The 25,522-nt window shown below is 36.0% G+C and overlaps 2 protein-coding genes across 4 annotated transcripts; one reads left to right on the forward strand and one right to left on the reverse strand.

Annotated features, from left to right (window-relative positions):
* The first annotated feature begins 8,079 nt into the window (after window positions 1-8,079).
* mfsd4ab (major facilitator superfamily domain containing 4Ab) lies at window positions 8,080-17,806 on the forward strand. 2 transcript variants are annotated; one of them, XM_073875118.1, is made up of 10 exons: window positions 8,080-8,573; window positions 11,445-11,643; window positions 12,053-12,271; window positions 12,350-12,506; window positions 12,741-12,859; window positions 12,943-13,116; window positions 14,622-14,769; window positions 16,332-16,402; window positions 16,483-16,600; window positions 16,832-17,806. In XM_073875118.1, exons 1-10 carry the CDS (start codon window positions 8,344-8,346, stop codon window positions 16,915-16,917), a joined length of 1,521 nt encoding a protein of 506 aa, XP_073731219.1. In that variant the 5' UTR covers window positions 8,080-8,343; the 3' UTR covers window positions 16,918-17,806. The 2 variants fall into 2 exon arrangements, with proteins under 2 accessions (XP_073731219.1, XP_055044389.2); XM_055188414.2 differs by having other exon boundaries at window positions 8,090-8,573; window positions 12,735-12,859; window positions 16,832-17,804.
* A 782-nt stretch (window positions 17,807-18,588) lies between these two features.
* nucks1b (nuclear casein kinase and cyclin-dependent kinase substrate 1b) lies at window positions 18,589-25,522 on the reverse strand. 2 transcript variants are annotated; one of them, XM_073875120.1, is made up of 9 exons: window positions 25,388-25,522; window positions 25,120-25,279; window positions 23,781-23,830; window positions 23,622-23,676; window positions 23,401-23,429; window positions 23,166-23,303; window positions 22,670-22,840; window positions 21,973-22,113; window positions 18,589-20,035 (listed from the first exon to the last, which is right to left on the reverse strand). In XM_073875120.1, exons 2-9 carry the CDS (start codon window positions 25,134-25,136, stop codon window positions 19,737-19,739), a joined length of 900 nt encoding a protein of 299 aa, XP_073731221.1. In that variant the 5' UTR covers window positions 25,137-25,279; window positions 25,388-25,522; the 3' UTR covers window positions 18,589-19,736. The 2 variants fall into 2 exon arrangements, with proteins under 2 accessions (XP_073731221.1, XP_073731220.1); XM_073875119.1 differs by having other exon boundaries at window positions 25,120-25,477.

The raw sequence follows: 25,522 nt of genomic DNA on the forward strand, positions 1-25,522 counted from the left end.
GAATTCATGGTTCCATTTATAACAGCAAGTCTTGAAATGTCATGAAGCAGCAAAACAGCCCCAGTCCATCACACTACCACCACTATATTTTACTGTTGGTATGATATTCTTATTCTGAAATGCTGTGTTATTTTAATGCCGGACATAATGGGACACAAACCTTCGAAAAGTTCAACTTTTGTCTCGTCAGTACTCTGAGTATTTTCCCAAAAGTCTTGGGGATCATCAAGATGCTTTCTGGCTAAACTGAGATAAGCCTTTATGTACTTTTTGCTCAGCAGCAGTTTTGGTCTTGGAAATCTGCCATGCAGGCATTTTTGCCCAGTCTCTTTCTTATAGGAGAGTCATGAACACTGACATTAACTGAGGCAAGTGAGGCCTGCAGTTTTTTGGATGTTGTTGTGGGGTCTTTTGTGACCTCTTGGACCACATCGTTGGAAAGCTTAGACTTTCAGGATTCCATTAAGCGCACACACAAAGCATAATATGATTTATAGCAGTCCTAAAACTGTAATCTAGTTGTTAGTTACCTGAACCGGGCGGTGCCGATTTAGGATATTTAATAACCTTCAAAATCTTCCCTTTATCCACTTCGGTGAAATTGTCCCAAAAATTTTTTTCATAAATCCCCAAAAGTCCAAGGAAATGGAATATCCAAGCCTTTTAATTCAAAACGATTTGTTCGTCTCACAATCTTGACATTTCTGACCGAATTACGATATAAATAGTGTATACAATTAGTTCACTAACGGACATTCGTTCCAATCTCACTTTTCATTCACGATTTATAATGAATATATTCAGATGTCACGTTTATTATGCAACGTCTGAGGAACAAATACGCCCCCATGTGGAATTTCAGCCATTCCATAAGAGGCTACGTGATTTCTTTATTGCGAACAGGTGTGGCAGTAATCAGGCCTGGGTGTGGCTAGAGAAACTGAACTCAGGTGTTAATTTTTAAATTTGTTTCATGATCTGAAACAATAAAGCGTGACAAACATGTAAAAATATGGAAGGGGGTCAACGCTTTTTTTAATCCATTGCATGTTTTTCAATGTCAGGAAAAAATGACTCCACCTGTCCCTATGGCAGTACCCTTTTACAGTTAAAGGTCTTAACATGTACCTATACATTTGGTACCAATATGTACCTCTGAGGTACTAATATGAACTCTTTAGGGACAATGCTGTAATTTTTGAAAGGGTACCGCAGTGATACATATTTTGACAATTTTTTCTGACAGTGTACTTCAGTATTAGACTAGTAATAGTCTTCCCTTAGCTATAAAGCACTGCATTATTAATCCAAAGGTCATGGGTTCAATCCCAGGGAACACATACTGATAAAGTTGCTTTGGGCATAAATGTAAAATGTACATAATATAATAATGGATTAATAAACATCATAAAGCAAAAACAGAAGCATCATACAGCAACGGTAGCATGCATACCAGAACACCAACAACAAATAGGATCCATCTTAAACATCATACTGCACTAATAGGGTGCATATAAACATTATGATGCAGCAGCAAGGGTGCATTCCTCGTCCAGGACTCCGTTCAATCTCCGTCAGAGGAGTAACTATAGCGAAGTCTATAGGTCTCTAATTATGACAGAGCAGTCTGGCCGTAACCAACCTGCAAACAGCCTCATCTCACGCCTCTCATTTATCTTGTTTGCAGCAGGGGAATTGGGTTTCAGATAAAGCAGGGGATATGCTCCTGCTCGTGCCTCAAGGCGGTGGGATAGATAGTCTACCTTGGTGTGTCAAGGTGAAATAGATTGATTTGCCGTGGTTGAGACGTGTGCGACTGATGTTGGAAAATCTTTATTGCATTTAAGGCCTTGTGAAGGTGTGTTTTGCATTGCACACCAGAGAGCATTTGGTGAAGATACCAGAATAGGCATTCATTCAGGTTTTCTCCGCCACCTTGCATTATGTGATGAAACTTTCGGTTTGAGTAAATCATAAAAAATGAAATCACACGTTTGAATACTGTATTGAATACGCCAATACTGTGCAAATTTCTTAGGCCACCACCATTAGAATTAATACTGTTCTTGGTGTTATCTCGAATGGCATCATGTAATGACATCACGTACATGCCAACATTTAGCATAACTTGACAGATATTTAGAGAAAGACTTTTTTAAATATTTCCTGTTTATTAACGTCAACCTGTCCTTTGGGAAATCCTCCCAGATCCACTTAATGTCACATTCATCCGAGCTTTCCCTGCTGTAACTGTACAGCATTCATTAAAAACCTGCAGAGATTTTGTGTGTGTGTGTGTGTGTGTGTGTGTGTGTGTGTGTGTGCAGTGGGGTGTACGTGAGCGAGAAAATGAGATGGAAGATATTTAAAGATTCACTGTGTGAGATAATTAAAAATTCACAGCGGAGGAATCCAACAATTATTCCGTATACAGATTATTAATTATGCTCAATTTACATTTGTACGTGTGTACACATTTGTGTGTTTGGTGGGAGTAAATGTGTTGTTAAATGTCAAGCAGGGGAAGAGGGTCATGCCAGCTGCGCCGAGCATGCAGACGTGGCAGAAATACCAAATTACGGCAGACATAAACTAAATACAGGAGTCTGGGTTCGTGTTATTTTGGGCTTGATTTGGTTGATGTGGGACATTGTTTAATCTGATAAATAGCATAGTTTTGTGCGCAGATGAAGGTTGACTTAATGACGTAACTAAAGTTGAACTTTTTGTTGATTTCTATAACAAGTATTACAATTCAGAACAGGCAGAAGATTCAACTTTTGTACTTTATTATGGCTGTAAATGCTGCAATGGGCTTATATTTCATTTCCAGTTAACATAGCTTTGAGCAATAAAAGTGCATGGCTGTGTGACTGAAACTATAACAAAATAGTAGCCTCTAAAAATAAATGAATAAATAAATCAAAGATTTTTATACCGTGTTGTAATTTTCATCTCTTTTTATTTTTAGGGCCTACATCATGCGGTTTACCATCGTCTACTCACAACCTGAGATGATTTACTAAGTCACATCAGATTAATAAATATGAACGTTGATAGTTGTGTGGTTATATTAGCAGTTTCTCAAATTTCTTTAAAGGGATAGTTCACTTTAAATGAAAATTCTGTCATCATTTACTCATCCTCATGTTGTTCCAAATCTGTATGAATTTCTTTTTTCTGATGAACACAAAAGAAGATATTTTGAGAAATGATGGTAAACACACAGAAGTAAGTGACCATAGACTTCCATAGTAGGAATAAAAAATATGATGAAATTTAATGGGTACTGTCAACTGTATGCATCATTTATCAAAATATTTTCTTACTCATTTATCACAATACTTCCAAAATATTTTTGTCCTAACATGGAAGTCTATGGTCACTTACTGCTGTGTGTTTACCATCATTTCTCAAAATATTTTCTTTTGTGTTCATCAGAAAAAAGAAATTCATACAGGTTTACAACAACATGAGGATGAGAAAATGATGACAGAATTTTCATTTTAAAGTGAACTATCCCTTTAAGAGAAGGCTGAGCTCATATATAAACCTCAAAATTATTCAGTTGCATTGATTAATCTTCGTTTTATACTGCCACCTAATGGTAGCAATAAGAAATGGTATCACTTTGATCATCAATTATTTGAGATTCAGTTTCAAACAACTAACATCAAACTGGAATAAAGACAAAAATCCCCTTTGTATGAGACTTTCAACATCAGTCCCTTCCTCGTCTTTTATGACGCAAGTCTCTCAGGAGCAACAGCATGAAAATGCTACAATAGTTAACTAATGTTCATAGTGTCTGAATTCTCACGGTTATAACTTGGAGGGATTAAGTTAAAAATAATTAACCTGGATGTTGTGTACTCTCTATTGCTATGTGTCTGACATTGTTGCATTAGTTTTGCTGAACTGTGTTAGCTATCTGTACCTGTTGCTTAAGTGATATCCAAGCATGATAACTCCTCTTTCATGACAAGAAAAAGATTTCTTCATAAAAATTGTGTATAAAGCAAGTTTGCTATAAAATATGCCATTTGGGTAAATGTGCAGAATCACAACTCATACAAACTATTTTAGAGTTGATTGAATTCGAACTACTACAGTATATATTGTAGAAAAGGGATTACAAAAATCAATACTGCCAATTGTAGTTGAAATAAGCAGTAACATTTCAAACCAAACAAACAAAAAGAATTCACAATTAAAAGTTTTCCAGTGCAAAGTCACCATTAGGGGGATTTGTGGTCCCTTTGTTGAACTTTGTTGCACCCTGCATAATTAAAACAATTTCTCACCCTGGTAAGTGCAATGTAACACAATGTGATGTTGTTGTATTGTAGCATATTATGAGGGAAAACACATGCTGGAGGATTGACCGCTATCTGGTCATATATTACAGCTTTCTCAGTCGCTTTGGAGCATTTCTCAATTTTTCAATTTTCAGTTGCACTTTGTTCAACCTGTACACCATTAAGTCATTTATTTTGTGCACAACATAAAAGCAAATATTTATTGTTTTGGAAAAAATTGCAAATGCTTTTATATAATCATGCAGATGATTATGTATCCAATTGTCTGCTGTTTGCAACATTTTCAATGGCTTATATCATTTTCTATTTAAAAAAATGGTTTTTACTGGTTTCTATTGAATAGTACATCAAAACATTTAAAAAGTGGTTCATCGTACAAGTCATGTCATGCAAAATTGTTGACCTTTGTGTCATAATCTGTTATATGCATGCCTTCCAGTTTTTTTTAGTCTTTTGTAAATGTGAACCGAATTAATAAATTGCTGTCAAGTGAATCTTTATATTTATATTTTGAGTTATAGAAAATGTGACGTTTCTTACAGTGAACAGTGATCCTTTTAAATTTTGTAATTTTTTATTTGTACTGTAAAATATGATTTTTTTCAATGTATTTTGTTTACAGAAGAAACGTAAAAGGTTTAAATGTGAATTTAAATGTGAAATAATTGTGCACTGTTGTTATATTGACAACATGGCTAAACATTTTTGACTGTCTTGTTCATGAACAAGCTTGCTATTTTAATGGGACTGACATGTTCACTGATGTAAAGATTTACTTTTGAGGGATGAACTATAAGGACTTTAACCAAGTTACAGGCTTTTGCAGGAAATCAATGATGTTGCACAGTTTGTAGAAATTGTTCTGAGAAATGCACGCATTATTTTGCTCATTTTAAGAAATGCGACTAACAAAAATTGTAATTAACATTACACTGTTACAAAAAAATGTTCAAAATCTGTACCCCAGCATTCACTGGGGCAGTTCAGATACTTTAAGAAGTTAAACATTTTAAATCATTTGCAATAATTTTTCACATAAATGTTTTAGTAGCTGGTGATGCCTACATTTGAAGGCAAATGTAATATGCAATAGCTGATGAAAACTGGGCAATACTTTTAGTAATCAGTTTTATTTTGATCTCTGATCTTTCAGAATGAGTTCAAAGCCATATTTTCATAAAGCCTAGTGGACTCAGTACCTCAAAAATTCATTCTCAAACATTAATGCATTTACATTCACATTAAGCAAAAGCTTGTATTCAAAGCAACTTCCTAATGAAAAGAAAAACAAAGGGGCTATTCGTCTATGCAATAATATGAAGTTCTGTACAAAGTTACTTTTAACTTATACCGTGCCAATGTTTTTAAAGACACCACATGTTTATGGAGAGAGAAAATGTTAAACGTTTTTTATATACATATAGGGCATTCAAATTGTTCCTACACTCTAAAAACAAACGGTGCTATATAGCACCAAAAGTGGTTCTTTCTTTGCTCATAAGAAGAACCGTTTTAGTGCCATATAGCAATGGTGAAGCACCTGTGTAGAACCATATGAGGGCCATATAGCACCACTTTAGCACCACATATGGTTCTACATAGCACTATGTGGTTCTACACAGGTGCTTCACTGGTGCTTCACCGGTGCTATATAGCACTAAAAATGGTTCTTCTATGATTACGAGCAAAGAACCACTTTGGTGCTATATAGCACCATTTGTTTTTAGAGTGTACGTATATGCAGGGCTCCAGACTAACTTTTTTCACTAGGAGCACATTGGCCCCCAACTAAAAATTTTAGGGGCACAACCAGAAAATGTAGGGGCACACACCGTAAATCAACATGCTAACCAATTATTCATATTTCTACTAACTTCCACTGTATTACTAATAAATACGTTGATAGATAGATGCAGAAAGTACAATGTTTTGTTTCAAATTCAGTGTCACATTACAAAAAAAGGTCAAATTTACTGGTTGCACATGTGCGACTGGATGTAAAATTCAGTGGCACACTCTCAAATTTGGTGGCAAAATGCGACCATTTGGTAGCAGTCTGGAGCCCTGATATGGACAAAACTTTTTCATCTGAGCTATTATGTTTTTAAATGTTTTTTTGTGAGGGACCAGGCTGACAGACAGAGTTTAGAGGAAGTTCACCCAAAATAAACAAAGAAGTCACATGTCTAAAACTCTTCAGATATGCAAAATCACATACAGTCCGCACGACACAAAATTATAGCTGATGTTAAAAATTAACACATCTTCATTCAGAATGTCAGACACATTCGAGATCTTAGTCTAAAATTATTATAATAAGTGACTTTTGGTTGAAATAAATTGTGTAAAGGAAGATGGACAATGTTTAAAGGTGTTAATCAATGTCTTTTATAAAAACACACATCTGCCAACAGCTTCCACTTCTAGAAGATCAAAGGCAACCATTTTATATGCTCCTCAAATCAGATCTCTCTCTCTCTCTCTCTCTCTCTCTCACACACACACACACACACACACACACACACACACACACACACACACACACACACACACACACACACACACACACACACACACACACACACACACACACACACACACACACACACAGCATTACTGGCTATTGTTATCTAATCATACTTGAGAAAGAAATAATCAGTATATATGGAGCCTAACTGATGATGATTTAAGATTTTTAAAAGCTGGATCAGTAGTTGTAGCGTTCATTAAGTTGACATGCACTGAAAGGTTTTTGTTGCTAGGAGAAATTCACATGATGGTTTCTGTAAATTCCCAGACTGGTCCCTGAAAAGACATCTGGGATATGCAGATTTGAATATGTTGCAATGAGAATATGTTGTTGTGCTGTTGTCTGACGGACGGACAGACAGATAGATAATAATGATAAATTCAAGACACATTTAAAATACAAGACATGGCTATAAATGCAAATGTGTATTACTTATTTCACAAAAACATCAATGCTGGATCAGCACAGATTATTGCACGTTTTAACTAAACTGACAGGGAAAATGTTTTTTTTTCTTTCTTGGTCTTAGTAGTTTCATGCCGCCAATAGTCCTTGATGTCTATCTGAACTTAATGTCTATATGGCAGAATTGATGTAACCTAAGGCTGTCATCTACCACTGAAAATAACTTCACCTAGCCTTCCCATAAGTGATCTAACATAATACTTTATTTAGGATCAGGCCATTCATATAAATAAGTGACAAATTGAAAATGTGAAAGAAAATTGAGGGAGAGTCTGCTGAGATAGATGTCCATGAAACAATACTTTGTGTTTGTACAGTGTGATTGAATGGTATTATAGTCGAATGAATAAAAATTTGACCTACAGCACAAATGCATCGGAAAGTAAAAAAAGCAAAGATTACATTTCAAACAAAGCCTTAGGATGAGTCCATAGGGCATCGTTTAACCCATACTTCAGATATAAGTAACACTGTGTGGATGTAAAAAGCTAATGATTCTCCCCTTGCTTTCTGGATTATAATGTAAATCATGTAGCTGCACAAAACCGCATAGATTTTGACTTAAAAAGCCAAAAATTTAAACTCAGTCCATGTTATTATTTTTTATATGGATTTGGTCTGTTTGTATAGGTTAAAGACACATCATGCCCCATAATGCCGTATTACACATGATGATTCAATAGAAACGTTTTAGGTTCACAAAATCACAAACGTCCTTAAGGATCTTTGGTAAGAATGTTAAGGTTATAACATTCTGATCCACATCCCTCATCAAGCATCAAAATCATTGACAGCTCAACAGAAAATCATTGACAGTTTCGAAGAGCTCAGTTGAGATGGTCATTTTTAGGCATTAACTTCAGATTCATTGCACAAAGGTACAAATGGGAGGAGTAAAGGAATATAAATGCGGGGACGTGAATGCTTATTCTGTGATCTGCAGTATCATCTAAGCAAGTGAGTTGCTAAAAGAACTAACAGGATTACCTACAAAAAGTACAGGAGGAGGGAACGTTTGGAGACCAAGCTATGTTAATTGAGGAGCGAATATTGACACTTTTCAGAAGGAACTGTCAACATACATTGACATACTGGAGCGTGTTCTTCAGTTTTGGACTAAGCATAGCTTTCCTGGGGCCTACGATTTTAGATCTGAAATATCAAACCAGCTCCACGCTACAGGAGATCACCTGGGTGTTCTTCTCTCAGCAGTTTTGCTTGCTCATCGGGATCTCATTCGGCGGCGTTTTCAAAAAAACGTGAGTATCTGCAGGTGAGCTGTGCAGATACTCAAGATGAAGATCTACACGTGTGGTGTTCAAGTTAACTCTCTGATGCATAACACAATTCTATAATTTACAGTTATGTGTAAAAAGCTGTGCCTGGAGTATTTATGCATCTCTTGATCCTTTTTTTAGCATTGTGTGGTTTAGACAGTAGTGGTTTTTACATTGTTTTTTTTTCTGTGCTGTTAAAAATGGTTAATAACATCCTTCACCAATGTGATTTGAACATGGCAATGTAAAACGTTTCTACTGTCACAAAACTGTAAAAAAATTATCATTATGTCTTTTAATATATCTCCAAACTATCACGTTTAGTTTTGCGTGCTCACGTGAAAGTTTTGCGTGCTCACGTGAAAGTATTGCATGCGCACGTAAACTATCGCGTACGTACGTGAAACTATCGTGTGAAACTACCACGTTTAGTTTTGCATGCTCACGTGAAAGTTTCGCGTGCTCACGTGAAAGTATTGCGTGCGCACGTGAAACTTTCGCTTACACGTGCGCACGCGATAGTTTACGTGCGCACGTTTAGAATCTAAACTTTAAGAAGTTAAACGTGAAACTATCTCGTGCGCACGTTTAGAATCTAAACTTTATTTAATTTTTGCTCCATGTCCCCTTAGGGGCTCCGTAATAAGCCCCTCCTATTACTTCTAAAATCTTAAATCATGCGATAGTTTCACGTGCACGCGAAACTAAACTTAAAAAAAAATTCTGCACATGAAGGTTTCGCATGAGCACATAAAACTAAACTTTTGATTTTTTTACTCCAATGTCACCTTAGGGGCTCGGTAGCTTGTTAATCTTATCCATCACACTGATTCTTGACAAATTGCACACCTCATGCCAGCAACTTTTTCACAATTTTCTTATTACCAAAACTTTTTACTAAACATTTATTGCCTTTATCAGATTGTACATTATAAAGTAATAAAAAATTATAAAGTTGGTTTAACTTAAAAAATTAAGTTACCTGGCTGCCTTAAAATTTTGAGATAATTAAATTTAAAAATATTAGTGAATTAAAAAAGTGTCAAAAGGTTGTGTCAACCATGTTGAACCAAATTTTTACAGTGTATAAACTGTACTCTACTGTAATACAATTAAATAAAATAGTTTGTTATATAATACGCTATTTTATTATAATTAGTTCATTGGAGAAACTGAATTCAAGTTGATGTTCCAAAGTTACACTAATCATAAAGTGCTGGGTTATTTTCAACCCATGTTGGGTCATAAAGGGACAAACCAAGTTGTTGGGTTAAATTAAAAGAGATTGGGGCGGTTTCCTGGACAGGGTTTATACTAGTCCCAGACTAAAATGGATGTTTGAGCTGCCTTCATTTAAAAAACATCTTGCACTGACATATCTTAATATATCACACTGTATAAAGTGAAAAGTTGGATCAACTTAAAAAAAAAAACTTCAAATGGTAACACCTAAAAAAAATATTTTTTTCACTTATATTTTTAAGCTAAAAATACTTTGTGAAAGTACTTTGTGTGCATGTGAAGAGGTTGGTTCTAAAACGAGATAACTAAAATAATAAAATGTTTGTCAAAACATGTTTATTATTATTTAATCATGTTTTTATTGTGTTTTAGTGTGCTTAGCTGTATTTTTTTATATTATGAAGGCTTAAAGGAACAGTATGTAGGATTGTGGCCAAAAGTGGTATTGTAATCACAAAACTTGTGGCTAAGACTGGTACTGCAATCACACAACTGGAGGCCAATACACAAAATGACAACATAAACATCAGTTGAGGGCTGCAACTCTTTTTTAAATGACAATATCCTGGCCAGACCACTGTTGTGAGTGATATAAGTATTTGAAATGAAAATGATTTCTTAATGTCTAGTGACATATAAGAGCCATTTTATGATTAATTGATATACATTTCTTACATACTGTTCCTTTAAATCAAAACAGCCCAATTGCAGTTTGATTGATATGAATTGGAATGCAAAATCAAAAAACGCGATTTTCAAGTTATTGTGTTTTGGAACCAAACTCTTTATATTGTACTTTGTTATGTTTGTAAAAACATTACTTAAAAATTAAAATTACTTAAATGTCGTAATATAACTAATAAGTCCTAGTCCAGGATTAATATAAACCTTGTTCAAAAATGTCCCAAAAATGTTTATAATTGATCCAACAATGGATTAAAACAACCCACAGGTTACATTACAAACCAATGGGTTGGGCTTGGCTCTGTTTGATCCAACGCTGGGTTGAATATGATACAGCATCTTTAGAGTGTACACAAACGGTACTAAATAGCACTAAAAATGGTACTTGGCTCATAGAGGAACCATTTTAAGTGCCATATTGCACAAATTAAGTACCTGTGTAGAACCATAAGGTGCTATGTAGAACCATATGTGGTGTTATGGCCCCTGTATGGTTCTTCAAAGGTGCTATATAGCACTAAAAATGGTTCCTCTATGAGCCAAGAACCACTTTTAGTGCTATTTAGCACCGTTTGTTTTAAGAGTGTACAGTAGGGCTTTAATTTAATTAAATTTCTTAAAAATGGTATTAAGTCAATTAAATTTGTGTATTTGTGCTCTCACACAAACAGCGTTGGGCTATAATCTGTGATAATCTGTCTTGGCTACAGCTATATTGGAACTTCAGTAATATTAAATGTAAGGTGTTAATTGCCATAGATCATGACCATATTTAGCTTCCATAAATGGCAACAAAGAATACTGTATTGCTATCAGATTTGTGAAATCTACATGTTATATCATCCAAGTGGTATCATCCGTTGACTCAAAAACGTATAAAAACTCTCACGCAATATGCAACCAAGCTGTTTTCTTTCTCTTCCTCAGGTTGTTGAGTGCCCTCACTGCCCTCTTCCTCTCCTCCTTCGTCATCTCTCTGGTTTTTGCTGTCATACCATTTTGCTATAATGTGCTCTTGCTGGCTGTTGCTATGGCAGTGTCAGGTCTGGCTTTGGGATTCATTGATACTATTGCCAACATCCAGCTGGTGTCTATTTATCAGAAAGACTCGGCTATCTTTCTGCAGGTGAGAACCACTATAACTTCTGATAACTATAGTAGGGAGATTCATATAAAAGCAATGCAGCTGTACACTTTTATTTAAACAATAAATGTAAAATTATAGCATAAGCATCTAACCAACGCTCTATAAAAGTAATTTTAACCCAGCGTTGGGACAAAAAAATGACAAACGCAACCTGTTGTGTTCTAGGTTGCTTTAACCCATTGTTGGCTTTGTCCATTTTTGACCCAACACCAGCAATTTTATTTTAGTCAAAAACTCACTAATATGAATATTGTTGCTCAGTAACAATATTCATACAACAAAATTAGTATTGTTATACACTATAAATGCATTTCATTTTATCCTTCCCGGTAGACTGGAAATGGATTAACATTTTACTGCTCACATGCCGTTTTAACTTTCAATGCAGGCACTGCACTTCTTTATCGGGCTCGGTGCTCTGCTGAGTCCTCTTATTGCAGATCCATTTCTATCAGAGTTCAGTTTGAGCAACAACAGCACAGAAAATGCCACAGCGATACCTCACCACTTCAGGATGCCAGTAATCCATGACAATTCTGCACAATCTGTGCCAGTTGAGGGCAAACCACGTGTGCAATACGCCTTCTGGATCATGGCCCTCATAAATGTAAGATTACGCACAGCACTCATGTGTATGGAGAAGGTTTGGATGGTTGTGAGATGTGATCACAATGTTTCCTCTTAGTTGCCTGTGCCGATTGCGGTTTTCGTCTTGATTTACCAAGAGAAGCTGCTTTCCTGTTGTCCAAGCAGCACTCCTCGGCTGCTTGATAAAGACGAGTTAGCCATGGAGACCAAGGCACAGAGAGATGGCACAGAGAAGTCGGAAACAGCATCTGAAGGTACGGGTGTACCGCTGCCGCATTAATGTGATATACTTGATTTGCTATATTATATAAAATCATCCTACATAATGAACATTCTGTGGAAAATAACTTTGATATCTGGAATATTGACGGAGTAAGCTTATGTCACACATAGAAATCCATTAATAAAATCTTTGTAAATTGATTTCAAGGACCTACATATTCAATACTGACATTTTTGTGATTATATCCTCCAAACTAAAGATTCAGGAGGACATGGAAATCTCTTCAGCTGCTGTATGAATGATAATCTGCGTGGGTTACCCGTCACGTTTTTTGTCATGCACATCTTGGGTGGGATTGTCCTGTTTATGACTGAAGGCATTATGGTGAGTGAGCTTGATATGGTTCATTATTTTTGTTAATTTTTAAAGTTATATTCTGACGCTTGCCCTTTGAACCTCATCTTTAGGGGATCTACGCTGGCTTTGTTTACACATACGCTGTTTCAGTTCCCATGTCATTGCATGCTAAAATGGCAGCATATCTAAACTGTGTCTTCTGGGCAGCGATCACTGCAGGACGGCTTGTGTCAATCCCACTATCATATCGCTTCAAACCGGTTTACCTGCTCATCATCAACCTGGTAATGAACCTCCTAAATTTATTCTTTATGGTAGTCAAATAACTGCACAGCCATGTTTGCAATGCTTCCATGGAAATCCATTCATGGATTTCAGATACTGGGCATACGCAAAGTCCATCCCCAAGAGGATGTCATTCTGGTTAACAATTGCCTCTTAATACTGGAAGCCGAGACTAGACCATTATAATCGCCCACATTCATTGCAATAGCAGTGACGCATCTTGTTATTATTAAAGGAATATTCCACTCCCTAATTTGCTCACCCCCATGTCATCCAGAATGTTGATGTCTTTCTTTGTTGAGTCGAGAAGAAGGTGCGTTTTTTGGGGAAAACATTCTAGGATTTTTTTCAGTTTGGTGGACTTTATTGGACCTTAACAGTTTACAGTTTCAACGCAGCTTAAAATTGCATTTTCATAGCAGCTTCAGAGGACTCTAAACGATCCCAAGCAGAGCATGGGGGTCTTATCTAGCAAAACGATTGTCATTTTCTGCAAGAGAAAATATGCGCTTTTAAACCACAAGACAGTCGTTTTGCTGGATAAGATGCTTGTGCCTCATTTGGGATCGTTTGGAGTCCTTAAGGGCTGCGCTGAGACTGCAATTTTGAATTGCGTTGAACCTGTACACTGTTAAAGAGCACCTATTGTTCGATTCACGATTTTACATTTCCTTTGGTGTGTAAGTGTGTATTAGTACATTAACGATATGCATAAGGTACAAACCCCAAAGTAAACAATGACGCGAGTTATCGTTTCCAACGTAAATCTCTTTTCTTGGACTTCAACAAACACACGGATTGTAGGCAACAGTTTACTTCCTGGGATTGGTGATGTAGAAAAGACCGACATTATTATAATTCCTCCCGCTTGGACTCGCAGGCTGCAAGTTAACTCCTGTTAGCAACCAAATCTTTCAAACATGGTTAGGAGCGTCACATTTCCTGCTGACATCAGAGGTACAGATTAGCTGGCCAATCAGGGACACAAAGCTTTTCTAATACGTGCGTTTCAGGAAGAGAGTGAAATCTGGAGCTACAAAAATGTACGGTATGTGGAAAATAATGTGCTTTTTTTAACCATAAACCACGCAACATTGTATTATACTAAATTTACAAAATAACAGTGTTTTTTTAGCCATTAAATAGGTGCTCTTTAAGGTCCAATGAAGTCTATTAAATTCAGAAAAATCCTGGAATGTTTTCCTAGAAGGACGTAGTTTCTTCTCGATTGAACGGGGAGGGACATCAACATTTTGGATGACATGAGGGTGAGTAAATTATCTAGATTATAAATTATTTCTGACCTCCTTCACCTCCTTTATTCAAAAGAACATATATCAAGCAGATTTTTAACGTTTATAAAAAAGGGTCAAAGGGCTCTGTAAGAAATGGACACAATTGTAACCAAATCAAAATTGTCATCCAAACCAAGATGTGACTAGTAAGAATAATTGTGGATTGGTTTGGTTTTGTTATCGTTCTCTTTATTCTCTCTTTTGGAAAGGCTGGTGTGAATATAATTTTGCTGCTGTTGTTGATCTTCAACACAAACAGTGTGTTTCTGTTTGTGGGGACAAGCTTTCTTGGGCTTTTCCTCAGCAGTATTTTCCCCTGCTTACTGGCTTACACTGAGGACATCCTGAATTACCAGGGTAAATTGTACACACACAGATACATGTATATGTACACACCTTGTATACAATATTGGGTTGGTTTAAAGGGACATTCCACTTTTTTTGAAAATATGCTCATTTTCCTGCTCCCCTAGAGGTAGCCCCTTATGGAACGGCAGAAACTCCACAAGGGGGCGTATTTGTTCCTCAGACGTTGTACAATAAACATGACATCCGAATATATTCATGATAAATCGTGAATGAAAAGTGAGATTCGAACGAATGTCCGTTAGTGAACTAATTGTATACACTATTTATATCGTAATTCGGTCAGAAACGTCAAGATTGTGAGATGAACAAATCGCTTTGGATTAAAAGGCTTGGATATTCCATTTCCTTGGACTTTTGGGGATTTATGAACAATTTGTTTTGGACAATTTCACCGAAGCGGATAAAGGGAAGATTTTGAAGGTAAGTAAAAATCCTAAATCGGCGCCACCCGGTTCAGGTAACTAACAACTAGATTACGGTTTTATGACTGCTAAAAATCATATTATGCTTTGTGTGTGCGCTTAATGAAATCCTGAAAGTCTAAGCTTTACAACGATGTGCCGCATGACCGTATATTTTGAAGATTTAATGCTTCAAAGTTACAATGACGTAATGCAGCCTCACGTGCAAGGGATGGGGCGTGCCGTGTACGGCACAGTGTTCCTTATCAGGTTAAACATTTGATTTTTACAGTTTTGGAATCCATTCAGCAGATCTCTGGGTCTGGCGCTACCACTTTTAGCATAGCTTAGCATAATCCATTGAATCTGATTAGACCATTAGCATCACGCTCAAAGATAACCAAAGAGATTCAATATTTTTCCTATTTAAAACTTGACTCTTCTGTAGTTACATCGTGTACTAAGACCAACGAAAAATTAAAAGTTGTGATTTTCTATGCCGATATGGCTAAAAACTATACTCTCATTCTGGCGTAATAATCAAGGACTTTGCTGCCGTAACAAGGCTGCAAAAGGCACTATGATATTACATAGTGCCCGAAATGCCAAGTTTTAAATAGGAAAAATATCAAAACTCTTTGGTTATTTTTGAGTGTGATGCTAATGGTCCAATCAGATTCAATGGATCATGCTAAGCCATGCCAAAAGTGCCAGCGCCAGAATCGGAGATCAGCTGAATGGATTCCAAAACGGCAAGAATCAAATGTTTAACTCCAGGGGAACTGGAAAATTAGCATATTTTGGAGTGTCCCTTTAACTTATGGTTGGGTAAATACCGGACAGAACCAACTGTGGGTAATAAATAAACCGGCCACCACTGCAAATGAGTACTTTTGCAAAACAGTGACAGCTTTTGTATCTATATTTTTGAAAACATTGGATTATGCAACACACATTATACAACACAACACAGTGCCTTCGTGACGTTAATTGTTGGTTTGTTGCATGTGCCTGCTTAATGCTATAGGGATATGCTGATACTAGTTTTACATCGAAAATCTGCTAATAAATATCTGGCTGCTTTACTGCTATTTTGGGGCAACCCAGCAAACCAGAGCATGCATGTACTAACACTAAAACTTTTTTCAGGTTGTGCAACAGCAGTCCTAGTGGCCACTGCTCAAATGGGTGAGATGTCTATGCAGGTGTTGGTTGGATCAGTAAGTCCTTACAGTCATATTTAAAAATAAAAAATATTTCTGAAAAAGAAAGCCACTGACTGTGAGTAACTGTCTTCCAGCTAATTCAGGCTAAAGGCAGTTTCAGTTTCTTGGTGTGTGGCTTGCTCCTCAGTTCCGTCGCTTTACTCGTCTTCCTGATCTTAATCGTGTGCAACCACTTTCACAAAAAACTCACAGGTAAAAACATCACATTGCACAATAATTCTCAAGTTTTGTGCTGTAGCTCAATTGGTAGAGCATTGTGTTAACAGCACAACATATTGCATTAACAGAGTGACAAAAATAAAGGCTACCTTTTATGTAATACACTGTAAGTTGCTTTGAATGAAAGCATGTACCAAATGCAATAATGCAAAGTTAAATAAATGCCCTGCTGGCCTAACCTGTTTTAATTTCTTCACCATCTAGGAACTTCTAAAAAAGCCAGTATGGTGGAAGACCCATCAGCATTCCCTCCACCAGAGAAATCTGAACAGAAAATTCCTGTAACATAACCGAAATGTGACTCTTAATGAAGACATTTGCTGGAGTAGCCTATATGCTGAACTGTAAACATTAATGGAAAATTCCCTTTTTGTTGATGTAAAAACCTAAAACATTCATTGTGGTCCAGTACGTTATGTAAGTGTTAATGTATAAGCACCCGGTTGTTATTGCAAATAAGCCTTGACCATTATATAGCTCCAATCGTCTTGTATCACACTGAAGGGGTTTATTTCGCAATAACAACCGGTTGCCTGTACAATATCCCGCTTATTACACGGCTATTTACCTCATAAGTACGGTAAGGAACATTAAATATTGATTTGAAATATTTTATTTGCTCATTTTTAACCAATGCAGACCTTCCGTTAGGGAAACCCTTTTACTTCCGGTTTTAAAATGAGAACAGACGAACACACTATTTGGTTTAATAATTTGTAAATATAATGTCATATGTTATTAAAAGACATATTTATATTAAAATTTTGTGTAATATTGAACTGTACCTGTCAAAATGATTTGCAGCATCCGTGTTACTGTCTCATTAGTGGCTGTTGTTACCTCGGAATAACAAACCTGCAAATGTCGCGACTGGCCAATCAGAATCAAGCATTTCAACGAGCCGTGTAATAAAAGTTTTTTATGTATCTATGTTAAGTTTGGTACTATTATTGTGTTTGTTTGTTTGTTTTACAGTTTCTCACAATCTTGGCTGATTATTTCAATGAATGTAAAAAACACACTGTAAAAAAGCCTGGTTGCATTAAAGGGATAGTTCACCCAAAAATGAAAATCCAGTTTTAATTTCAAACCTATATATTTCATGAGAGAATTTTCATTTTTGGGTGAATTAACTTTTTAATCTTGACTATATGAATTGCTGTAACTTGACGTTTAAGTAGCTTAACTTATTTCAACTTTATTTGTTTAAGATACAGCACTCTTTTCTAGTCAACATATACATTTAAACAAGTATAAAACAAATAAAATTTATAAAAATTTTAAATGACTTTTAATTAAAAATTGATTACAGGCTACTTAAGTCAAAAATTTTTTTTTTTTTTTTTAAATATAACCACACATTAAAGAATCTAAACGGTGCATAAAGCTGACAAATACAGGTTAAGTTTAATTGTTAATAAAATAAATAAAATAAAATAATTTTGTACTTCACCCATCATACTCAAGAATCATTGACATCAAATAAACAGCAGATTATTCTCCAAACATCTCAATTAATCATTCACCAAACTAAAGGAATTCTTAGAAGTTCCCATCTAGTTAACAGTAAACTGGAATGTTAGGACAAGTGTAAACTATAGCAGTTATTTAGATATAAAACATTACACATTTAACTCTTAATAAAAATGGCTATAATTCTAGCTTAGTACATTGTTGAAGCCATCATCGCATTTTGCACTGCTGAGGCATTTACAGAAAAACATCATAATTCTTTTTCCTGAAAACTTCCAGAAAGATATCTGCAACTTTAAAATCACAAAAGATCAATTTATTATCTCCAAACAACTTCTTTGACTGCCCAATGTGACTTCCAGCTGTCACTAGAGTATATTTCATATACTAAAAGAAAGCACAGAAGATTAAACTTGATAAAGATATGAAAAAAAGATATACTGTGTACTTTTCATTAGTCATAAACAAACAGCCAACGAGCTAGTATATTTCTTTAAAGATACATTTTTATTTTTCCTTGTAAAACAAATTTTACAAAAATCAGAATAGTGTAATTAAAACAAACATTTATTTGGATAAATTATGATATAGACTGAAGGCTACAGATTAGGATGGCGATACAAGCAATAAAAATGTCAAAAGAAGCAGAGAAAGCTATGAATAGTGTGCACAGAATTCAGGTCATTTTGCCATTTTAATGGCTTGACAGACCGCTCATTAAAAAGGCATCTATAAGCATCAAAATATTCTTAAAAAATGCACACATGAAGCGTCACAGAGGTCAATAATAAGATTTTCACTAGCTCACGTCTGACATCACTCATTCTCAAAGGTTACATCATTAAACAGGACAAAGTCTCACCCATCTAGCATACTTTGCCTGCATATGACGCACCACGCACATGAAAGCATGCCAACCATGAAAGAGATTCGATTCCATAGAAAAATCATCTTAGTTCAAATGCTCAGACGGGAAAAAGCTGTTTTACTAGACTGAATCACGGAAAGTGGGAAAGAAAGTAGCATACTAAAGCTATGTATGTAACTTACACTTTATGTAGCAATGCAGAAGGAAATCGCGTGACTGAACTGAAGCCACGAGTATCCAGTGCAGGACAACAAGCATGTGTTTATTATAATCTTGTGTGGATTTACCCATCAATGCATCTGGGATGAGATCATGTGCATTCAACCAAATCTGAAGATGCACTCAGTTACTTTCAAATTCATTTTTAAAAATATTTAAGGTGCCCATTGTGAAGCATAAAAGGCCTACAGTATATTCTGTATTTTTGGGGGGGTCAATTAAACAATCTTCCTTCTTTGTTATACACCGAAGGACAACTGTAACAAAAGGATTTCAGCAAAAAGTTTGCGAAGCTGTTATTGAAACATTGAGAAATATTAATACGAAATACAGCGTTTAGATTGAAGAAAATCCCCGTTTGGGGATTAGGCTAAAACATAGATTTGTAGGATCGGCCTGATGATACTTTACAGATTTCTTAAAGATATGGTATTTACACGCTGAGAGACATTAACAAACATCCAAAAAAATCCCCATGACTATTATGGGAAACAAACTGCTCCTCATTCAGAAAAACAGAGAGACAATTTTACCAACAGGTTAAAGACCTTAGTCTTCACCTGATGGAGCCTCTTCCTCAGAAACATCGTCCTTTTCCTCTTTCTCATTTTCCTTCTCTTCCTTTTCTCCATTGTCGTTGTTTTCCTCCCCTTCTGCGCCGCTGTCGTCGTCCTGTGTCTTCTTGGGGGCGGGAGACTCTTTTTTGTCGTCCTCATGACTCTCATCCTCTTTCTCCTCCTCCTTGCTGCTCTCAATTTCTTCATCTTCATCTTTAGGCGAGACCTTCTTCACAACTCTCTTCACCTTCGTCTGGCGTTTTCCTCTCTTCTTCTTGGGCCCTCGGGTTGCTAGGAATGAAGATTAAACATTGAGTGACTGTTTATAGGCATCTCAGGCCATGTTTACATTAATGCATTTACGTTTTAAAACGCATTACTTTTGTCACGTTGAGGTCTCATTTAGGCTACGCCACCGTTTTTGACCCTCATAACCGAAGTAGTTTGTGAACGCTGCAACGCAGCTTCAGTTTGAAAACTCTGGAGTTGCGCTACAGTGTAAATGAACGTAGACGAGTCTTATGTTAACTAACAGCTGTTTGTAAAATGCCAGTGCATCATTATCAAAGTAAAATTGATTTATTGAGGTAAATGGAGGTTTGCAATGGAGGTTTTGTCCAAAATAGTAAACTTAGTGCAACCAACAATTATACATTTTTTATCAGATTGTTTTTAACATGTATCCTAGAGCAGTGGCTCCCAAACTTTTTCAGCGTGCCGCCCCCCAAGAAAATTTTTGACAAAAAACTGTTCTAAAATTCAACATTTTAATAAAAAAATTAATTATACAAAAAAGTAGTGCTTTTGGTTAGTAGCCTATTTTTTTACGTTTAATTACACCGAATTCATAATAAATAAATGTATTTCATAAAATGTCATAAAACTGGGGCCCCCCTGGCACCATCTTGCTGCCCCCAGTTTGAAAACCACTGTCCTAGAGAATGTCTGTTTTATATTTATTTGAGTATTGTTGGGCTCAATTTTGTTGTTATGTTGTTTATGTTTTGTTTAAATTTAATTAGATAATTACGAAAGACAGACTGTAATTTAAAAACACCATTTATAGGGCCAGTATGACGGGAGAAATGTAGTGGGTCAGACATAATTTTCGAGTTTTTTTGTTTGCTACTTTAAAACGAATTTTGTTTCATATAATTTGTCTCTTAATTTTAATCTATGTTTTGTTGATAAGTTTTGTGAATATGAATTAATAAGAACATTAAAAGGAACATTGTGCATTTAATTGACGCATATACAAACCACTATGACTTGCTATCGAACGCCAAAACATGCAGTATTTTCGTTTGCAATAATATAGTTGTTGTTTGTTTTAACAATGTGCAAAATCATATTATCGAGTATTTCACTTGCCTTCAGTGCACAGAAATGTAATTTGCATGCGCAATTCTGAGCATGATGTAGCATCACATTTGATTGCGGCGTACTTATGATTTTAAAAAAAAGGTCACATTTTTTTTCTAATACTTTAGCCGATTGCGCTTTTTGCAATTTCTGTGTCGCTAGCGAACACGCACAGAGAACAGCGACAGGTAATAGGAAGTTATTTGCCCTTTTTCTGATGAATGCAGTCAGTTCGTAAGCATATTTTCAAATGAACTTAAAGATCACCAATATGAACTCTGAACAATAAACTATTATAAAACATAACAGCGTGAAATGGCTGAAGAGGAACTCGCTACATTAAAGCAATAAGCATTTATGTATTTTTGCTTCAAGTACACTACTATTTAGTACGGTTTAGTTAAATGCTTCCATTTAAATCATAAAGACCTTTCGGTTTGGTTAATAACATCAACATTAACCTATTGATCATATTAATATGTTGTAGGGGGAGCTAGAACAATATAAGACTTTCCCAAACACATTTTTATAGGATATAAAATATTGTCTGCTATCGTTACCGGCAAAATGATCCAGATATGAATTTTTGCCAATATCGCACAGCCATAGGCTGCATACATGTGCTAAAGGTAGAGAAAAAGTTATTTTACACTGTTATGCGCATGCCCAGTGTGTGTGAATGGTCGTTTCATGTGTTTATGGTCGTGTTTAGTGTGGATTTTTTTTTTTAAATGCCAGTATAGATGAGAATTGTTTTCATTTTAAAATGCCTTTTTAAAACACAAAGGCTCTAATGTAAACAGGGCCTCAGCTTATTACAAAGGCCAATAGTTGTTTTCCCTGCATGAGATTAAAGGTGTCTCTACCTGAAGCCTTTATCTTGGGTTTAGGAGATTTCTTGTCTTTGCTTCTCCTGCTGACTTTCGAGATCTTCCGTTTGGGTCGCCCATAATCGCTGTCATCATCGTCATCCTCTACCATGAAGTCTTCATCACTGCCTGAGTCCTCTATGGGCACAAAGATAAATACAAATAAATATAGATATAAACATTGTGGCAGACAAATAACTCTTTGAATAGACAAAAAATGGCTTACAAAGTCAGTATATTGTTCAATTCTTTTCAAAATGATTGAATATAAATGTATCACTGGCCAGATGTCCAAAGCAATACATTTTGCAACCGAGCTGGTCAATCTGTCTGAGGATGACTTTGGGCTTGTTCACACAGTACGTGTTCTTGCATTCTGTTTGTGCTAATTTGTAATTGTTGGTCTGTGTACATGAGTCAGACTAAAGTCTTTCAACCTCTGGCACCATGTGAAGTTAAAAATCAAACTTTTGAAGACGTGCAACCCTGAGATCCCTTTCGAGAACTCTGTTACCCTCCATTGTGTTTGAATGCAAGAATGATTGGCTAAAGCATTTCACAATGAAATAAAAATAAATGTTGTGTTAATTTCAAAAAAATTAATTAATGTACTGAAACTACTCCTAAAACACCCATATTTGATCAAAAAGACATTGCTAAAGTGTTTTAATGTATAACATAATAATGTTTGTACCCCTGGTGTAAACGTCACTGTCCTCTTCCTCCTCTTCTTCTTCCCCCTCTTCATCCTCACTTCCTCCATCACCAAGAAGAATCTCCCTCTGTTTGGACGCAGCTTTAGTGGCTGCCTGACGTACCTGCCGGCCCTTCTTCCTCACGACCTTACCATCATCATCACTATCATCTGCGTCACAAACATATATGTAAAGTAGTGTGTTTGTAGAGTAACACTCGAAAATTTGTGTCATTTCATAGTTTTGAGGTCTTTATTTTTCCTCAAGTGAGAAAAATGGCAATAACATTTAAGTGGTAATGTAATTATTATGTAAGAATACAAAAATTACATTATATTATATACTGAAATTGTGTATTCTATTTTAAAATGGCAAAACCAGTCAAATGATTTTAAAATTAATGCTCTCTTTGAAGTTTAATATTATGAAAATATAACACAAAAATGTGATTAGAAGGTAGCTAATGTAAAGCACACAGCGTTTTATTGGCATTACCTGCAGGCCTTTTCCGTTTGGCTGTCGCCTGTCTCCCCCTGCTGGCCTCTTTAGCATCAAAATCACTGTCGCCTCCATCATCATCCTCTTCCTCGTCCTCTCCATAGTCATTATCATTGTCATCGTCACTTAAGTCCTTCTGAAAAATGGAAAAAGCATTTGGTCAGATTATTCAATAGCTAAATCAACACCAATATACATATAAATATGTAATAAGAGCAGAAATCTGACTTACTCTTGTGGTCTTTGACTCGAGAATCATCACTACACAGAAAGAGACACATGATTATAAAATAAAACTTTATAATATATATGCAAGTTTATAAAATATTGCTTATTTAACACAACACCATGATGATAGTTATTTAAATGGAAATATAACTTTGTTAAATTTGGTTTGTTAACATCTTACACATTACATATTTGACAACATTACAATGATTTAAAGGGACCGACCTGCGTTTAACAGCAGGTTTTTCAGGTCGCTCTGATTCTTCTCTGTATTCCTCATCTATAAAAAAAGTCAGATGAATCAAATCATAATAGTTGTGATACACAGCATCACTTCACAACGTATTTGTTAATTTTGTTCATTTTAATGGGACACAAGCTCACCTGCATCATCAGACTCCTGGAACTGTGCATAGTCAACAACTCTTTTATTCCTGCAAAAAAAGCATAGAAAGAAAACTATATATATTAAAAACACCAAACATATACAATATGTCTATTAATGTGTTATTACAGGACTCACATAAAGTACAGTTTAATGCAAATGCGCAAAGGTTTTCTTCAAAGTCTGAATCTTTACACACTTTAACAAACAATACTTCATCCACCGTTTCAAAAACCATACAATTTAATTTTAAATTTAATTTAATATAATTACAATTTGAGAGTCGTTTGAAAATATTTATAAAATTCTGTTTCTAAATGGCAACTGTTGCATTTTTATTCATTGTTTCTGTGGTTACAGTTGTTAACTCTTATTTAAAGCTGCCATGTTTTTGATTGGGGCAGAGGAGACAGAGGTGCCATGTTGGAGCAGTTTATTGCCATGCCAACAGCAGCACTGTGAAGGCTGATCTGGAGTCAGTGTGGAGACAGGCCATTGAACTCCAGGCCCCGTAGGTCAGATTATATTAACTGTCCACAAAGCCTATTCATTACACATGCGGTCAACGTTGACTCCCAATTTAAATATATTTTACAAATTGTGTTAAACTTGGTTTGTGATAGAAAGAAACGAAGGGCGCGCTGCTGCATTTACATTTTTCATTACCATAAAACGTAAACACATTTGTTGATCAACTAATAGCTTTGTATTAAAATCTCCTCATGATTAAAATCTGATACATAAAAAGCGTTAATTTCTGTGTGAGCACAAGTTTTCCAGAAGAAATGACTGAATTGTTGTATGTAAAGTAATGGCGCGCATTGCGCTGAGGGAGTTTCCACGCTGCGCTGTGTTCAGTGTGCAAAACACGTGAAACTTCTCAGTACCTTGTTACTGTACTTCTATAACCTTCACCAAACGGGTTAACTAGTCGTGCAACAACCATATAACGAATTGTATTTTTGATTCTTAATGGCTGCCTCGTCGACTTGTTTTGCATTACTTAAGACCCCATCGTAAACTACAATCCCGCTTTTTATTTGATTCTGACCGCTTGTGGTTAGCATGGGTGCGTTTGTGTATGTACAGACACGCATAGACGGTTCTTTAACGCAACTTTATTTTTATTAATTAAAACATGAAAGCATGAGTGTTAACGATACGTTTTTTGGTGTTTTGTTGCGGTTATGTAAACACGTAGCAGCGCGGGCTCGCGGAGAAATGCTGGCTAGCCAGTGAACGTTAGCAGTTAGCAAACATGGAGACGCGCATACAGATCGCATCATGTGCGAAACTACACACACAGTAAACCAGCAGACAACATTAAAACGCACTTACCTAGAAGGCCTCGCCATTTTGCAGACAGGCTGTGAGACTTTTGCTTTTTAAGCAACCTTTATTTGTAGACCAGAATAGCTTTGCTGTGATCGGCTGGCTTTTGCAGCTAAATCCAGGTGTCTGCACGGAGCTGTAAGAAACTACCTAGACGCGAGACAAACTGCAAGAAAGGCCAAATATGCGCGATCTAGATCATCTGCTCGCACACGGTGTTGATCTGTGTAGGTATGAAATGGAAAATGTTAAAGGGACTACAGACCGGACTGACCTGGTTAAGCCTGTCGTCGAATTGTAGCTAACTAGTAAGCTAGCTACTGCCCGGCCTGCCAGCCAGGATACATCTATGAGTAAAAGTGGGGTTGGGAGTCTGAGGTACGCAAGATGATCGCAAATCAGGATTGGA

This window comes from Misgurnus anguillicaudatus, chromosome 13, assembly GCF_027580225.2.
Source record: "Misgurnus anguillicaudatus chromosome 13, ASM2758022v2, whole genome shotgun sequence".
In the NCBI taxonomy this organism is placed as follows: Eukaryota; Metazoa; Chordata; class Actinopteri; order Cypriniformes; family Cobitidae; genus Misgurnus; species Misgurnus anguillicaudatus.

What these genes read in the sequence shown, in the direction of transcription:
- mfsd4ab (XM_055188414.2), top strand. Translation starts at nt 8,344, where the DNA reads ATGTTAATTGAGGAGCGAATATTGACACTTTTCAGAAGGAACTGTCAA. An exon ending in GGATCATGGCCCTCATAAAT is followed by an intron (nt 12,272 to 12,349) that starts GTAAGATTACGC and finishes GTTTCCTCTTAG; the next exon opens with TTGCCTGTGCCGATTGCGGT. An exon ending in ACCTGCTCATCATCAACCTG is followed by an intron (nt 13,117 to 14,621) that starts GTAATGAACCTC and finishes TCTTTTGGAAAG; the next exon opens with GCTGGTGTGAATATAATTTT.
- nucks1b (XM_073875120.1), bottom strand. An exon ending in CCAGGAGTCTGATGATGCAG is followed by an intron (nt 23,677 to 23,780) that starts GTGAGCTTGTGT and finishes CTTTTTTTATAG; the next exon opens with ATGAGGAATACAGAGAAGAA. An exon ending in CAGTGACGTTTACACCAGGG is followed by an intron (nt 22,114 to 22,669) that starts GTACAAACATTA and finishes TTGTGCCCATAG; the next exon opens with AGGACTCAGGCAGTGATGAA.